The following is an 18,307-nucleotide window of genomic DNA, read 5'->3' as shown; positions in this document are numbered from 1 at the left end:
AAATGAATTTTTAGTTTAGGGCATACATTAATCATCTATTTTAAGAAATTTTTTATGGAGAATTGAAAAAAATGTCAAAAAAATTGACAATTTTTTTTCATTTTTTCATAAAAAGCTTCCTAATATGGTTTTACTAAAAGCAAGACTTAGGTATATCACTTAAGTACTATTCTTTAAGTTCCCTGTTAAGATTTTTTCATGTGAATTTTTTCTCATAAGAGGAAAATGTATTTTTTAGTTAACTAGTCACATGACAAAATCCTAAGAGCATACATGAGTAAAATCCTAAAAAGAATTAATATAAAAAAAAGTATTTGTGGTAATTGAGTATCCTCTTCCAATTAAAATAAAGTGAAGAAGGGTATATATGGTAATTTACCAAACTTTTCTTATAGAAGTCACGTAGGCACGTAGCACCATTTTTTTTTCACCTGAAGTTGCGCCATTAAAAAACTCCCTATTCTTTTATAACAATAATTAGTGGTACCACAAATAATTATTGTTATAAAAGAACTGGGAATTTTTCGATCATGGCCCATGAAAGAGTTTTTTGTCTGCCACGAAAAAAACAAATACAGTCTCCTTATTGTCATTGAGAGAGAGATACAGTGCCGCTTACGTTCTCGTCGGTGCCGGTACGTTAGTTTCATTGATATCTTGTGACTGGTTATTACATCCTTGTTCTTTTCCTTTGATGACTTCTTTTTCAATTTCGAATTAGATAATGAGTGTTTGTTTGTTTGTTTTGGCATTCACTGCTGTTATTGTTAATCCACCGATCGTAGGCGTAGGTGGTCTATTTCTTCTTCAATCTTGTTTCTCTGACTATAGTTCCCATCGTCCATTGGCTAGCTGCATCTACCTTTTTGCGAGCTATTATAGTAAGTGCTCTCTTCTTTGATAATATATAGTAAGTGCTCTCTAATACTGTGTTTCACGCTATTTTTCTTTTATTTTCCCTTGAATAAATAGAGAACAATGGAGATATATGCTTTTAGGGTAAGACTTAGATATTATTTTTCAGGTTCCCATCTTAAAGTTCTGCTATGTGAATTTTTCCTCATTAGATTGAAATGTATTTTTAGTTTAGTACCTAAGTTTTGTCCATACTTTTAATACCCGATTATAAGCATAATTAAGCCCATTTCATTTCCTAAAGAGAGTATCAAAAAGAATTGGAGCCATCAAGTTTAGGCTTTAATCTAACTAGCTTGTAACCTAGGCTCACGCATGGAAATATTGAACAGTAATATATATAAAAAATTATTGAAGAATTTTGTCAACATCGTAACCTGTGCTTATTATATTTATTTTTGAAATATATTAATTAATTAGTAATAGTAATAGTAATAGTAATAGTAATAATAATATTATTATTATTATTATTATTGACATGATTCAAACCTTTTCATTGTTCTCCAAATATGCTTGCATAACTGATCTAATAATCATTAATTTGGTTAAATACAAAGTCTTGTCTGGGTCTAAACCCAACAATTTAATTTGCATGTAAATCTAGACCAGTTATATTCAAGGTCAGATTTAATAGAGATATACATTAAACATTCAAAATAAAATACTTAATTCTTCACTTTATTAAATTTTGGAAAAGGTTCAGTGACCTGATAAAAGTAATATGGTTCTGGTTCATAATTAATGATTTCAACATGCACCGTTTTGAGCTAAAATTCAGAACAGATTTTAAATTTTATAAATAAAATATTCAACGTGGATTGTTTCTCGAACCCAAGCAAAGGAAGCAATTCAGAGTTCATAACAGTGAGTTCATTTTATCGTTCAACTAAATTTTGTATTGTACAACACGACTCAGTTGCAAGTTTTTTTTTTCATACAAGATAGAAATTCTACTCTTAGGGTCCGTTTGGTTGGGAGGATGGAAAAGTGAGAAGATAGAAAAATTTTTAGTTTTTCTCAGTTGTGTTTGGTTGAGAGGGTGGAAAAGTAGAGGGATGGAAAATTTTTTGGTTTAGTTGAAAATAAGGTTTGTATAAATTTACCATCATGTCCTTCTTAAATAAAATAAAAAGTAATACATTATACTTTTTAAAAAGATTGTGTATAGATGAAAGTGGACATTTTAAAAAAATAGCATAAGAAATCATCCAAAAGTGTTTTCTTAAAAAGATATAAAAATAAAAATTAAGAGAAAAAAAGAAAGAAAAGAAGAACCCACCATCTGACCAAACAAAAGAAAGAAAAAAAAAAAACCAACTTTACAGTCGAAAGTCAAAAGAGAAAAAAAAAAAAAAAAAAAAAAAAAACCAACGTTACAATGGAAAAGTCAAAAGAAAAAAAAAACCACCGTGAAAAAAAAAAACCAGAAATGCAGGGGTAGTTTTGTCAAAAAAATTTCTCACTTTTCTCTTCAATTTGGAGAGATTGTATTTTGAAGGGGAAGAGAAAACTTATGAGCCTCATCACTTTTCTCTCCCCCTTCCCCTCTCAACCAAACAGTGAGAAATAACATTTTTCACCCTATTTTCCTCTCATTTTTTTCCATCCTCCCTGTTTTCATCCCAACCAAACACACCTTAAGTGTATATGTATGTGAAGTTCTCTCCTGGAAACAAGTTGCAAGTATTCTTAGCATTACTACATGGTACACAAGTTGGTCAACAATTTATATATGACTACATAATAAAATTTATGCTAAATTGTAAACTAAATCCTAAAGTTTGGAGTGTTTGGATTTTGCACCTTAAAATTTCAAAATTTGAATTCTATCCCTATTCTATTTTTATCAACGGTCCCTCCATCCATATTTTTTGTTAAGTGTCAAATAAGCTTGTGACGCGCGTTTATTTTGTCCAGTAAAATGATTTCATTTCATTTTTATTATGTCATGTCATTTTAAATTATTTAATTTTTTAGATTGCAAAAATGGTGTGGTATCATTTTAATGGACTGACTAAATACGCGTGACAAGTTTATGTGGCACTTGTAGAGACACGATTTTCAGACCAAGCCCAAAATGTAAGGGATATTGGCCCAGTGAACCCAATACAATAAATTTGTAGAGAGTGGGTTAAAGAGTTAGGCTTTAATGCATGGATAATAGTTAATATGGTTTTGGATGATGAGCCAATAAGAATTGAACCCGGTTTGTGCGAGAAAGTTTGTCCTCGGCCCAGTCTTAGGAGCTCTGTTTTAGTATATATTGGATGACAGTGGTTACAGAAGTTGTTGAGATTGCGACAGTGTTTTTTTCTTCTCCTCTTTCATCCTCCCCCTTTATATCGTTCCTTTTGGATGATCTTAATCCTGCACTTGTTGATCTCTTGGGCCACGACTTGAGTGCTTGTTCTATCAAACACCCTTTATGGCCTTCTGTGAGTTGTGGAAGCTGAGGTAGCACTGTTCAGAGGTCTTTTCCATATAAATGCGGTCAGAAAGTTAGCTGCAAGGCATTCAATGCGGTGTAGTAGCTTTCCCTTAGATATTTTTGAGTCCTTATCCCTCTTGTACATTCATGATGCTCATCCCTATCATTAGAACTTCCTAGAAGGTCACTTTGATTATTAGGATCTATACCCGATTTGCATTTAGCTTATCTGAGGAGATATTCCTCCTTGGACTCGAACTACTCACAATTTCGACCAAAGCCCCACGCTCTTGGTCGAAGCCCAAGACCCCTGTAACAGAAAATATGGACAATATATACTGTAACGGAAAATATGGACAAAATGGCTGCTTATGCAAATGAAATAGAATTGCAGGGAGGAGGGATAAAATCCAAATTCTAAAACTTCAAGTTATAAAATTCAAACATCCCCTAAACTTTAAAGATATAGTTTGTAGTTTAGTATAAAATTAGCCTAAAATTTAATTAATTTTAGGCTAAAATACAAACTACAACCCATATTTGTGATTGAGAAATATTATGTTTACAGTATTTTCACAATTTATTAGTAAATAAAAAAAGTAAATTAATTAAGAAAAATGTCATGTTAACAGTATTTTCAAAGAGCACTGTTAACATGGTAAGAGTATAAAAAAATAGAGTACGTGAAGCAAACATGTACAGCAATTTCAAAGAGAACTGTCATGTTAACAGTACAAACATGTACAGCAATTTCAGCAGCGTACAAACATGTACAGCAATTTCAAAGAGCAAGCAATAGAGTATGTGAAGCAAGCCGTACAGGAAGACAATGCCGGAAACTACGCCAAGGCTTTCCCTCTTTACATGAACGCTTTGGAGTATTTCAAGACTCATCTCAAGTACGAGAAGAACCCTAAGATCAAGGAAGCCATTACTCAAAAGTTCACTGAATACCTCTGCCGTGCCGAGGAGATCCGCACCGTGCTTGATGACGGCGGCCCGGGCCCCTACCTGGCCTCTGAGGGAAAGAAGCCCAAAGTCAAGTGGAGCGACGTTGCCGGACTCGATAGTGCCAAGCAGGCCCTCCAAGAGGCCTTCATTTTGCCCCTCAAGTTTCCTCATTTCTTTACGGGTTAGTACTTACTGAGTTTAATTAATTACACATCAAGTTGTTTTTGCTACTAATCTTTTTTGAAGTCATTTGAACTCTTGAGAAAAAACGTTAAGAGATGTCAACCAGTTAAATTACGAAACTTAATTATTAATTTTGTATCTAATAAGTGTGGAATTACAATAAATTTTACTTGCCAAACTATTAATCATGAATAATAAAAACAATGTTTACAGTAAGCCTATATAAGAATTAATAATAACATGTTAACTTGAAATTAGTTATGATAAATATTGTGTTTATAATTTTCAATTGGGTTCGATTTTCTGCCTTTTTAGAGGTGAGAGAACGGATACAAAACCCACTCATTTTTTAAAATTAAAAAAAAAAAAATTTAATTATCATCCTACAACTTAATTAGTTTTTGTCTTTGTACAATTTTTGGTTTCTTTTTTTTAATAATGTCAATATTATTGGTGTTTCATATATTCTTCGATTATTTTCTAAAAGTTAATGTTTTACCTACTTGCTCTCTTTTAGGCAAGAGACAACCTCGTTCATGGAGATCCTTTTTATTGTATGGGCCACCCGGATGTGGAAAGTCTTACTTGGCCGAGGCTGTTGGAAACGAAGTTGGTTCTTCTAACTTTTTCAGGTATAATATGATTAATACACATCGCGATGGTTAAATATGTGACGATCGTCACATATTTAACCATGCATTTTATTTGCGTATTTGAAATTTCTGCTCAAATATGTGTTTTATGTGCGAGCTAGGGAGCATCCACTGTTGCTGCTGCTAGTCAAATCTTGCAGTTATCACATATATTTTGATTGTGATACAAGTTGTATATATAGGTATATACAATGCTAGGTTGGAGAGTATTCATTTGTGAAATGAATAAGTGGCGGCGGAGCCACGTTGTGGTTGAAATTTGAACTTTTTAAAGAACATATATACTTTTGGCCTCCTCTCCACATACCAGGATCTGGGCAGAGACACCAGAGAGGCAACACAAACCATGCATACATGCTTTTGGCACCCTCACCTCCACTCTTTTATATCTCTCTATCTCTCTCTTTCTCTGATTTCTTAATCTACCACTTCCGGCCTCACCACTGTCTAGTTGGTTTGCTTTTTATTTCTTCTTCTTCTTCACCTCTTCGTTTAGACTGCTAATTGTTCATGATGTTTCACTGTCCAAGAGATTTTACTTTACAGGTTTGAGATTATAGTGTGCTCCATGTCCTGCACATGGTGGGTTAGATTTTAAGTTGTCTCTAAAAGCAAAAACAAAAGCAAAACTACTCCAGCCTACAGTTTGCTTCAAGTCATATACGTGGTACCCCGTTTGACTTTTCTTTTTGTTATTGTCATTAAATACTAATGCCAGGTACACAATAATTTTATATTATTTTCACAATTTATCGTAAGTGGTGAGTGTTTACTAGTAATAATCTAAGTTCATTATTGACATCATTTTTTGTTACAAGTAATAACTTATCACCTAATTTTTTTGTAAAATTATTGTAAAAATGTGGTAGACTAAAATTACTCGTTATTAAATTGATAAACATATTATATAACATATAAATATAATAAAATAATATTAAAACTTCTACAAATATATCATATATCATATAAATAACAAAATCAAAGGTATAATTGGTTATTTGATTATTACTTTTTTATTTATTTATAAATTTGCACTCATTCAATGAGTATTTGTTTTAATATTCTTAGTCATTATATTGTTTATATTAAAAATGAAAATTGCTAATAACTTTGTAAAGTTGTGATTTACAACTATATTTTATGTTGGTTTTATTCTATGACAAAAAATATTGTAATATTATTAATTTATTTCCTTGTATTTTGTGGAATTTTATTGTATTGAGTTTAATATTAAATTGGTGAAAAATCAAACTGCAATGAAGATCAGTACAGTTTCACGACGAGCTCACAAGAAGTTTGTGAGTAAAGGTTCCAGCGAAAAGGCCACGCGAAAAGCACAAGTTAGAAGCTGAAAAGTCAAGTGTCGGGCTGTATTTCGTGAGTACTTCACGAGACAAGCCATCTCGTGAGGTATTTGCGAAACTCTCTGTTTAGAGGTTTTTAAGTGTGACTTTCTTACCCTTCACCCATACTATATATACCCTCATTATCTACAAAAGTAATAAAAGGCTATTCAGAGAGAAAATCCTAAATAGATTTTTACAATACAACACACCCACCTTTTAGAGAGAGAGCTACTCATCCTTTAGTGAGAAATCATTGTAGTATCTTCTCCTTCGCTCTCTCATTGTCATACCTTGAGAGGAGATCGTACCCAAACACAACCTACACATATTCAAAGTGTAGAGAGTATTTTGGAGCTTGCAAAGTTTTGGGGATTTGCCAAAAGAAGTCAAAGAGGCTTGGTGGATGCAATCGGGCGGTATTGCGGTATCCGATAAGTTAGTGAAGACAAGACTCTAAGATGTCCGTTGGTAACAGGAGCTTGGAGGGCTTAAGTACATTGGGTAAACTAGGCTTGGAGGGTCTTTTGTTATTCGTGTACTCCAACTTATTCACTAGTGGATCGATTTCAACTTGGGGGTCGCGGAGAGATTTTTTGCCAAATTCTTCGGTTTCCTCTTCGATAACATGTCTTGGTGTTATCTTGTGTTTACATCTCTCTTCCCTTACTTTAATGCTTTACATTTATTGTTTATTGTTAATGTTTATGTACTAAAGTAGTTCCGATTTATTGCGCTTCATTTACTCTTATTCCGCACTTAAATAGGTTAAAGTAAAAGCTATTAAGCCGTATTTTAAAATTGGGGGCCTAAACAAGCATTAGTATTTCACACTAATTTGAGCTTTCAAACTTAATTCAATAATTTATTATTCTATCTCTCTTAAAGAGCATAAGTTACTTTTTTTGAATAAAAATATTTAACTTTTGATATTATTACTTGTTTTTGGACATATCTAGCTCCTATGTGATATATATATATATATATATATATATATATATATATATATATATATATATATATATATATATTGTTTTTGTAGCACATATGAAACAATTAAAGAATTGAATTGTGTATATAACACTATCTTAGGATAAGTAAATTAATCATCTCATTTTTTGTTATAGCCCCCCCAAGACAAATTCTTGGCTCCGCTACTAAAATGAATAAAGTGAAAATTTAAGTTCTGTAATTTTCTAAGTGAAATTCGAAATTCAGGATGTTCGATTAGTAGAAACTTTTGTTCAATCGATTGAAGTGGTGAAGGAAATTATCCTGGAGTCTCTGCCTGTTTTGATTAGTACTCGATTCCTGTTTGATCTATCGAAAAGAGCTTTTGATCGATGTTCGATCCTGGAGTCTCTAAACGTTTGAAAATGTTTCAAGCCTTGTGAACGGTTTTATGAAACATTTTAACTCTCCATATGTACCTTTTAAAAGGTTATAACCCTATGAGTATAAATAGAGGTTTATGTTCACTTGAAAAATAGAAACACAAGAAATCTTGTGAGTATTCTCCAAAATTACTATTTGTAAAACCCAATAACTTGGTTGTATTCTGGGGACAAGTTTATAGAAACCCTTTAACAACTTGCGTATAGGGACAAATATTGTCTAAGGATAACATTCAATTGTGCCTCCAAGTCAATCATATTTTCTATTTACTTGATGTGTTCATTTTGTTCTTTTATTATTACTCCTTGATTTGATGAAATCCCCAACAATACATGAGTTCCTTTTACAAGCGTAGTTCTTTTCTTAAAATTTTTACAACTGTACATTGCATATTCCCGTGTCTAGTGATGAGCATGTTGTGTCAATTTATTAGTGATGCGTGTGTGTGTGTGTGTGTGTTTTTCTGCATGTATTTACATGTTGCTTCTTTGTTGAATTTATTTTCTTTGTATTTTTCATATAATTGGCTAAGAAGTTGGCATGTGTTACCAGTTTATTTATTTATTTCTTCTTTTTACCCAATAGTGTCTCTTCATTGGACCTGGTTTCTAAGCCAATGGATGAAAGAGAAAAGCTTGTTTCAAACCTTTTCCAAATGGCTCGTGAAAGTGCTCCTTCAATCATTTTTATTGATAAAATAGATTCTTTATGTGGCCAACATGGAGAAGGCAATGAGAGTGAAGCTTCTAGACATTTCAAGACAGAACTGCTTGCGCAGATGCAGGTATTTGTTTGTATGGCAAGAACTTTATATTTTTTGTTGCCTAAATTTTTCTTTTTAAATTATGTTACCTACTTGCATCTGTATTACTTTCCAGTAAATCACTGAAGTATATTAAACAGACAAAAAATAAAAACTTTCCAGCTAATCGTCGATGTGTGAAAGTGATTTCACATAATGATTAAAGAGTCCATTCGAGGCAAGAAGATAGGCATAAAACGATCCATCACTTATCATATAATGTAAATTTTTATTAATACCTTTTTATCATCAATTTATTTCTAGCATAATTTAGTGTTGTAAAGATTGTGTAATAATTACAGCGTTGTAGCTCATAGATTGATGAAGGATTTACATAAATCTTTATATGATATTCTTGGTTTATGCTTATAAGTTGTTACCATTTCACCTCTTCATCCTGATTATTGCTCGGATGTTAGGTTTCATTTTTGGGCTCATAATGTCTGTTAAGTTGCCTACATTGAACTTTTGTTGCTATATATTTATGAAATTGGGGACTCTTGAGTACTTTCGCATGTATTTGGCTGTTTCATATGTTGTGCTTACCTTTGTCAAAAGACAAGCTTTGTTGTGTAAGACCTGGCTTTCCATGATCTCGTGAGCCAAGTGTGAGCCTGAAGTGGTTTAGTTTACCAAGTTTGGGCAGAGTTCAACTGGGCTTGGCTTGTTTAATGCTCGGCTAGTTTCCATTGTCTTTTTTATTGTAGCTTTAATTGTTGCTGGCCGCATACTCTCTGGTCAGACTTGGGATTATTCCAAAGTTACAATTAGGCCAAGTTTAGTGTAGACAGAACTGAGTTTCTGAACTTGTAGTGGAAATTGAAGTCAAGAGTTCTGGTCCAGGATACTGTAGACGACTGAGTTATGCATTTCTTAAAACTATGCTTTATTCAAGAAGAACTTATTAAAGGAGGGTGTATTAAATTAACTTAAGGGAAATATTTCTAGTCATTTTTGGTTTTAACTATGTTATAATAATTATTGCGGTACTTATTGGCGGTTTACTATTTTTAAAGCATAATTTTGGTTTACACTCAGACCATCTAGTCTTCTTTGTTTCTTTTGTCCTTTGAACTCCTCCTTTTCTTTTCTTTTTTTTAAAAAAAAGATATTTTTAAGTTATCATTCTTCCCTTGTACTATTTTCCTATGGATGTGGATGGTCAAGCTTTATACTGAAATTGGTCAGTTTTACGTAATTCTAGCCCTCAAGCTAAAGAATTCCTCTATGATATTGCTTAAAGATTATGGTACTTATTATTGAGGTTTAGAAAGGTATACCGGTAATAAAGTTTGGTTACTTTGTCTTGTTCTTTGAAGGGCATTTTGTGCCTCCAAATAATAGAGAAGTTAATAGTGAAAAATTCACACAATAACAATTTTTCAAGCCACGCTATAAATTTTCCAGAATAGTTTGATAAATTCTTAATTTTGAAGTGACAGGACATTTTATTTGTGATGCTTTAGGGTGTAGGGCACAACGATCAAAAAGTTCTCATTCTTGCAGCGACGAATACTCCTTATGCTCTAGATGAGGTAAAGGGGAACATGAGAAGTTTGCTTTTTGTAATTGTTTCTTGAATAATTTGAACTACTACGTGTCTGAGCGTTACTAATTGCAGGCCATCCGACAGTGTTTTGACAAGCGTATATACATTCCTCTACCTTATGATCAGGCCCGAAAGCACATGTTCAGAGTAACGGACACCATAATTGAATTTTTTTTCCTTCAGTAAAACAAGAGAAGAAAAGATCATCTGGTTATATGAGCATTATTTTTCATGTTCCAGAAAACTTTATGATGTTTGTTTAACCTTTACAGGTGCATTTAGATGGTACTCCTCACAATATAGAAGAAAGTGATTTTGAAAGCTTAGCTTTCTGGACAGAAGGCTTTTCAGGTTCAGATATTTCTGTTTGTGTAAGTTTGATGCATACGTGCAGATACTTGGTATTTTATGCTTTAAATTTTAGTACAAGTTGTCTTTCTTTTATAAATATTGTGAGGGAAGTCCATTGGAAATAACTAACCACAGTGACAGTGCCCCTTATATTGTTTTCTTGAATTTGGCAGTTTAAAGGTGCCATGCTTGAACCTGTTCGTAAAACACGAGATGCAATGTTCTTTGTGAAGAATTCTAGTGATATTTGGGTTCCATGTGGACCAGAGCAGCCAGGTGCTGTTCAAATTACCATGCTGGAGCTGGCAGCCCAAGGACATGCTTTAAAGGTATCGGCAGATAGTTTAGATATGAATAACAATTACCTTTTTCACTGCTCGCTTTTAGTTTTCAATTCTTCTCTGCCAAGCAAGGAAGTTAATACCGTACTGGAGGTTGTACCGGTTTGGTTAACGGTACGATATATTTCGGATACCGGTCAATACCGGTGTACCGTTTCGGGTTTACCGCTATTTTATATATATATATATATATATATATATATATATTAGCAAAAAAAATTTATTAGTTTAAAGTTTTTTTTTTTGAGAAGGTATAAATTTAAAGTATAAAAAAAAAAATTATCTAGCAAAGATATAAATTATAAATTATATATATATTAGCAAAGATAATTTATAAATTATCTTTGATATATATATATTAGCCGAAGTCTATACATTAGCCAAAGTCTATATATATATTAGCCGAAGTCTATACATTAGCCAAAGTCTATATATATTAGCATTTAGCAAAGAATCTGCTCAGAATCAGCTGGAGAGCAAAGAATACCAACAGCCCCACCTATTCGTGTAACCAAACACAATTAATAAAAAATAGATCCAATGGTGTAGAAGCTTTAAAACCCTTGAACCAATCTTAACCATCCATTATTAGGTCAACCTCCTTATAAAAGCCTACAATAGACATTTTCATCTCATACTCTCATTGCCGTCTCTGTCTCATGCTCTCATTGCTGCCTCATACTCTCATTGCCGCCTCTGTCTATGGTTTTCACTCTCTTAGCTCTGTCTATGGTTTTCACTCTCTCAGCATAGCATAGCTTTTTTTTTTTTTTTTTTTTTTCATTTTTCTCATCTGGGTTTTTGAATGGGTAGCCTTGTTTTTCATTTTTCTCATCTGGTTTTCGTTGTTTTCATTTACCGGCCGAAACAATCGGATTGCGCCGGTACGGCCGGTTTTCGCCGGTATGCAACCGGTACAACCGGTAATTTTTCCGGTACGAAACATGGGTGTAACTGTACCGGTTCACCGGCCGGTACGGTATATACCGACTATACCAGCCGGTACGGTACGGTATCACCCACACTGCTGCCAAGAGCCTTGTACCTTAGTGGTAACTCTATGGATCATTTGTCAAACCCAAAATCACTATAGAACCAGTTTGCAATTGAATTGACTTCAAATTTAATTTAATTTAATTCAATGTCTTTGCAATTCAATTGTTTTTTTTATAAATATTCTCAACTCAATTATTTGTTTGGACTAGATATAAGTTGAATTGGAAGTATTTAGTTTTTTGTGAATTATTGAGGATATTAGACTATTAGTATGGGATTTTTTTTTAAATTCTTAATTAAATAGAAATTGGAAAGATGAGCGAAGTTGATGGGATTTGGTCCTTTGTTGGATAGTTCAAATGAATTCATGAATCGTGTCAGAAGTTGTGATTCCCAAAACATGTATTGAATCAAATTCAATTCAGGAATCCATGATATGGGCTCAATTTCTATACACTTTGGCCTCACAGGTTACCAAATGCCGTGAATGATCTCTAAGACAAGTTACGATAAAACATAGATACAGTTCCTTTGGTACAATACAATAGGTACTCCAATTAAATTCAAACACATAACTGGATTGAATTTGATTCTCCTTGAGAAATATAATACGGTTTGTACTGTATTGGTCAATGTAGACATGTTTTTGAGTTTAATTAAACAAACCTAATATACTGCACCTTAGGAATTGGATCTTAAGATATGCATTTATCTACAAAGTAACCAAATGGTTGTTTCTGATTAACACCCATGCAGATCCTTCCACCCTCTATTTCAAATGAAGATTTTATGACGGTGCTTGCAAGACAGAGGCCTGCAGTGAGTAAATTTGACCTTGATGTCCATGAGAGATTCACGAAGGAGTTTGGAGAGGAAGGTTGAATAATTTGATAAAATTTTATCATGTTGATCCACACACTAGTTGTGAGAACATTGGTATGATTTGTATTTATTTATGTATCAGTGCTGGATCCAATGAATTGTATCCTTTATATTAAGCTTCTTCACATGGGGAAGGTGACTTGACTTCCCTGATTCTGTATTCCGAATGAAATATTGAGGTTTAATACTTTCGGAATTACTTGTCCCAAATTGTGTAAAGAACAATTTCAGAAGTATGACCCAAGAATGTGAACATGAGGCATATGTGATGTTGATTTCCTTTGATGTTTGGTCCTCTTGTATTTGCATACTAATTTTTCTAATTTTAAAGTGTATTGATCTTTAGGTTTGATCTAAAGCATTTGCTATGGCTGCTGGAAAATGTTGTTCAGTAGGATGGATGAAGGGAGCCATATAACCAGTCCGCAAATGTTGAAATTTAATGAATTCTTTAACTATTTACCTTACATCCAAATGTTCCATCATTTTTCAAGGGGCTACATTGCTATGAATCTATGAATTGTCCAGTCTATTTTCAATTTTTCACAGCCTCAATGGTCTATACTTTTCCTCAATCTAGTTTTTCTTTGTGTTTATACAGGTTTTTAACTCAAGCTATATCACACTTCCTCCCATTACAGTTAGTCAGTCATAATGAAATACACAAACCATCTTTTTAAGGCTTAAAATTCTAGACATCAAACTTTCAAATATTTCACATCTTAAGTTCTTCGCGAGTTTGAAAAACATTAATGATGAGATCGAGTATACAGTCTTTAGCCGGTTATGAACAAATGAAAGTACAGAGCTTGTCATTAATAAATGACAATTATATAATGATGTCTTGTATGCTAATTTATGGATTCTACAGAAGTTATATTTCAAATTCCAATATGTAATCCTACAGTTAGCATATTCTTTATAGTTTCTGGTATGATCCAATAGCTTACTTACAATTACCGGACAAGATGCTCTTCCTTAAGTATATAATACTCTTCACTAATGTATTATAATATACCTTGGTTGAAACTTGAATGTCATATTTGACTCTTTCATTCTCAAAACAGCATAAGCCAGCCAAAAGCCAAAAGAGTTCATATGGAAGCTTTCAAAATTGTTAAACACACAATCATATGTGTATCATTCGAGTATCTCAGCTTATATGAAAAGCTTAAACCAAGAAGCATCATGCCGGCATTTGAACTTGTATTGCTTTGGCTATAAAAAGGGTTTGAATTATTTTGCACAAGCATCAACGTTTCCCTTTTTTCAACTACTGCAATCTTGCAATTTTTAATATAAATCATAAGACTAGTTAAAGTTCTCACTATTTTGTTCTTCATTAGATTTGCTTTCGTGCATGCAACCACTACCGATGCAAATGTAGGGGATGAGGGAGATAGACAATGTAATAGTTTAGTAAGAGTTAGCACTAAGAGTTCGAGCCCATTTTCCTACTAAGAAAGGAGGCTCTTGTTTTACATTATGAAAATGCCTTAACCATCAAGAGTGCATTTTCTTTCACAATGAAGAATTAATTACCATATGTGTTAGTCATATACTATACGAAACACACAAGAATGCTGATGTGGAATTATGGATCACATCCTCTTTTATATCCTTCAATCCTCTAATTGTAGTTGTCCATATTGAGACTTTCCTTTCGATTTCCTTTTTCTTTTTAACAAAAAGAAAACAATTTCTAATATTTGTCAACATTATGAATATTTCAGCCATAGCTGCCTTTATCAGTTCTAAAAAAACCTGTGTTCCAGCCCCTTCTCTCTCTCTCTGCACCCCCCCTAAAAAAAATTCCAAGAGCCTCTTGGCTTAGGGGCACTTTTATCTTGGTTTTGATCCCTAATATTACTCTAAAAACAAAAAAGCCCCAAAAAAAACAAAATACTTGAAAACAACATGCATGGGATAACCATGAAATCTAATAATGCTCCTTTTTAAGCAATTTGAGTGGTGTGAAGATGAAATACTCTACATTGGCAATGCTAGCATTGTTCAGGCATATGGTTCTTTAACTAACACAGGTTTCTTTTACTTTTTTAAAAATTTATTTTTATTTCCTTTTCCTTGTAATTTGCAGCATTACATAGTTTACATGGGGGAACACTCTCACCCCAATTCGGAACCTGTGGTTAGAGCCAACCATGAAATACTTGCTTCAGCTACAGGAAGGTAAAGACTATAAGGAGCTAATACTACTACATATTTATTTCCATTATGAGACATCAAATAACAAGATCATAGGAAAACTACAAATCTTCATAGTCGAGTATTGTCATAGTACTAACATAATTAATTTCAGTTTTGATGGAGCACAACAATCGGCAATTCACCATTACAGTAAAAGCTTTAGAGGCTTCTCAACTACACTCACGCCAGAGCAAGCACAACAACTTGCAGGCACTTGATTTTATTTATTTATTCATTTGTTTATTTTTGGTAAAACAAAGTGAAACACATGATCCAACACTGATCATTACATCCACAATGGAGGTATAATAGAATGTCTCCAAATTCAAATGCATCTTCACCCCTCTTTCAAAATTTGAACATTTTCTTTGGGGGGGGGGGGGTTTAAGTACAGTTTAACACATGGTCAGCAATAATAAGCATCAAAAGCCATTGGTGATAGCATAGATATGCTCTAATTGAATTCCTCTTACTTCTGCTGCAAATAAAGATTTGATCGTTTCCGTGTTTCAGAGCAAGATGAATAAGCTCCACACAACACATTCTTGAGAATTTCTAGGAATAGATTTTGCACAACAATATAATCAAATGCCAATGGAATCAACTTCAAATATCATTGTTGGTGTAATTGATACAGGTAAAGATCCATATCTTAATTTCTCATTAAACTCTTCTTTTATTTTATTACAAACATAGAATTCACATTGTATCTTTCAGGAATTTGGCCTGAATCAAAGAGCTTCAATGATAAAGGATTGGGTCCCATACCCAAGAAATTCAAGGGAGAATGTGTTAGTGGTGAACATTTTAGATTGGCCAACTATAATAGGTACCAAACATTTTAAACACTAAAGAATCCACTTCCATGATTGACACACCACTTTCTTCCTGAATTAGAATAACCACAAGGTTTAGTATTTAAACCAACCGATTCCATTGTATATCTAGTACAACCATACAACTATTATATGAATGCAAACTTACCATGGGGCTTACATTGTCATTTGGGTTGGAATTTTCAGGAAGATTATAGGTGCCAGGTTCTATTCGAAAGGGTTTGAAGCAGAGTCTGGGCCTCTTGAATCTTTTAACCTCCCTTTCTTCCGGTCAGCTCGAGATGGTGATGGGCATGGAACTCACACTGCCTCAACAATAGCTGGATCCATAGTAGCTAATGTCAGCCTATTTGGTATGGCCAAAGGTACTGCAAGAGGTGGTGCACCAAGTGCTAGACTTGCCATCTACAAGGCTTGTTGGTTTGACATGTGCAATGAAGCTGACATTCTTTATGCCCTGGATGATGCCATTAGTGATGGTGTTGATATACTTTCCATTTCTATTGGCCCTGATCCTCCCTAGTCTAGTTATTTTGAAAATGCAATCTCGATTGGAGCTTTCCATGCATTCCAAAAAGGAATTCTAGTATCTGCTTTAGCCGGAAACTCAGCTTTCCCAGGTACTGCAACCAATGTTGCTCCTTGGATTCTTACTGTTGCTGCAAGCTCAGTGGACAGGGAATTCCATTCAATTGTTTATCTTGGAAATTCAAAAGTTCTAAAGGTAAATTTGGTATATTCCACCCCACCTCTTTATCAAATATAAAGTTATATAGGAAAGATTTTTATTTAAAATGGAAATTCCGTGCTCTCAGGATTTCTCTTTAAACCCAATCAAGATGGAAGCTTATTATGGTTTGATAGCTGGGAGTGCTGCAGCTGCTCCTAGAGTTACAGCAAAGAATGCCAGGTATCTTCTGTGTTTGATGGGAAAATAACAGTTTCTCTAGTATTTAGTTTCTACTCAGCTGTGGTCAATCTATTAAAATCAATCCAGTTACATTTTATGCACATTCAAATTCTATCAATATGGAAGTCTTGTACATATTTTTTATTTTCTTCCTAAATTATACCATTTTTTTTTTCTTTAGCATCTTAATGTTCATACTAAAATGATGTTTTGACAAGTAAAAAGGATTTTTTTTTTCAAAAAAATTATTATCCTAAACTAAGACTTTCCAATTTTGTAGTATAAGCATCATATAGTTTAATCATCTTGTATACATATTTCTGATTTCATGATGCTCAACCAACCCAACACCTCTAAATTGCCATCCCATCATTGATCTATTTGTTTTAAAAGCTTTGATTCCTTTCCTTTATGTATTAGCTTTTGCAAGAACAATACGCTAGACCAAACCCTAGTTAAGGGGAAAATCGTGGTGTGCACGATTGAAACCTTTATTGATAACCGAAGAGAAAAAAGCATTTTTTAAGACAGGTTGGTGCTGTTGGATTGATACTCATTGATCCATCTATCAAAGAAGTTGGCTTTCAGTTCATCATCCCAGGCACTTTAATCGGTCAAGAAGAAGCAGAAGAGCTTCAAGCATACATGATTTCAGAAATGTGAGTTTTTCAAGTTTTGTATGCTAAAAACATTTGTCAATGAAAGAATGGAAAAGCTCCAAAATAAATGCAACTGAAAATTAATTAAACATGGATTCACTATTTAAAAATAATAATAATTCAATAGTTCAAGTTGATTGCAACTACTTCTGTCAATCCCTCTTTCTCTGTACATCTTCTTCACTAACTATAACTGGCATTAAGAACATGCAGCTAGCATGAACTTGGTAGCTCATTAATTATAATAATGCTTTACTATAAAGGTTCAGCTACTTTGTATCAAAAAGCATTAATTATATTGTATAGATATTGAGAAGTGAGAAGAACTGCCCACAACCTCAAGATACAAAACTAAGAAGCCTTTGTTGACCTATACAAGGCAGGAGATAGAGACATTGACAGTGCAGCAGTTATGACGAATGCTCCACATTTTTTCAAGATCATTTTCAAAAATTGTCTATGAGATGAGAAGCTTTTAAGTATATTCATCTATCTCACTTTGTGTGCGATTTAAGAACTTGATGCTACTACTACTTTGTTAAACTAATCGGATCAAATGTAAGATGATGGCCTTGGTCTCTTGTTTGGGAAAAAGTTTACAATTCTAATGTTAGGTAATAACTCCAAAAAATAGTGGTACGTGTAGAACCAAAGAGTCTAGCTAGCTTGTTGAACTTTGTAATTTTTTCAACTCATTTTCATATCCCAAAAGTCTAGAATATAATCAAGATCTTCATATTCCATCCGCTTGAATGCATGTTCAAACTTTTCAGCATTTTCCAACATTTTATAGGTGGAGTTCCACCTAATGGCCACATCCAAACATAGAATAGCCTTTGACTCTATTTTCACTTTCTCCACACACCTCTTGAAGGTTTGTAACCTATTTGGAGAAGCTTTCACAT

At 33.3% G+C, this 18,307-nt stretch overlaps 1 protein-coding gene and 1 pseudogene across 1 annotated transcript; both read left to right on the top strand.

The window, feature by feature from the left end:
* The first annotated feature begins 542 nt into the window (after window positions 1-542).
* LOC142608301 (protein SUPPRESSOR OF K(+) TRANSPORT GROWTH DEFECT 1-like) lies at window positions 543-13,035 on the top strand. The gene is made up of 10 exons (XM_075780047.1): window positions 543-635; window positions 786-881; window positions 4,091-4,475; window positions 4,995-5,109; window positions 8,454-8,652; window positions 10,137-10,205; window positions 10,292-10,366; window positions 10,492-10,590; window positions 10,744-10,899; window positions 12,664-13,035. Exons 3-10 carry the CDS (start codon window positions 4,112-4,114, stop codon window positions 12,787-12,789), a joined length of 1,203 nt encoding a protein of 400 aa, XP_075636162.1. The 5' UTR covers window positions 543-635; window positions 786-881; window positions 4,091-4,111; the 3' UTR covers window positions 12,790-13,035.
* Window positions 13,036-14,734: 1,699 nt separating this feature from the next.
* On the top strand, window positions 14,735-17,406 carry LOC142606412 (subtilisin-like serine-protease S; annotated as a pseudogene).
* The last annotated feature ends 901 nt before the right edge of the window (window positions 17,407-18,307 follow it).

The sequence above is a fragment of the Castanea sativa genome, chromosome 8 (genome assembly GCF_040712315.1).
Source record: "Castanea sativa cultivar Marrone di Chiusa Pesio chromosome 8, ASM4071231v1".
Lineage (NCBI taxonomy): Eukaryota > Viridiplantae > Streptophyta > Magnoliopsida > Fagales > Fagaceae > Castanea > Castanea sativa.
The sequence above is the reverse complement of the archived record's forward strand: the minus strand, read 5'-3'. Positions and strand labels throughout refer to the sequence as shown.

What these genes read in the sequence shown, in the direction of transcription:
- LOC142608301 (XM_075780047.1), top strand. Translation starts at nt 4,112, where the DNA reads ATGTACAGCAATTTCAAAGAGCAAGCAATAGAGTATGTGAAGCAAGCC. An exon ending in GGTTCTTCTAACTTTTTCAG is followed by an intron (nt 5,110 to 8,453) that starts GTATAATATGAT and finishes TTTACCCAATAG; the next exon opens with TGTCTCTTCATTGGACCTGG. An exon ending in CCCGAAAGCACATGTTCAGA is followed by an intron (nt 10,367 to 10,491) that starts GTAACGGACACC and finishes TAACCTTTACAG; the next exon opens with GTGCATTTAGATGGTACTCC.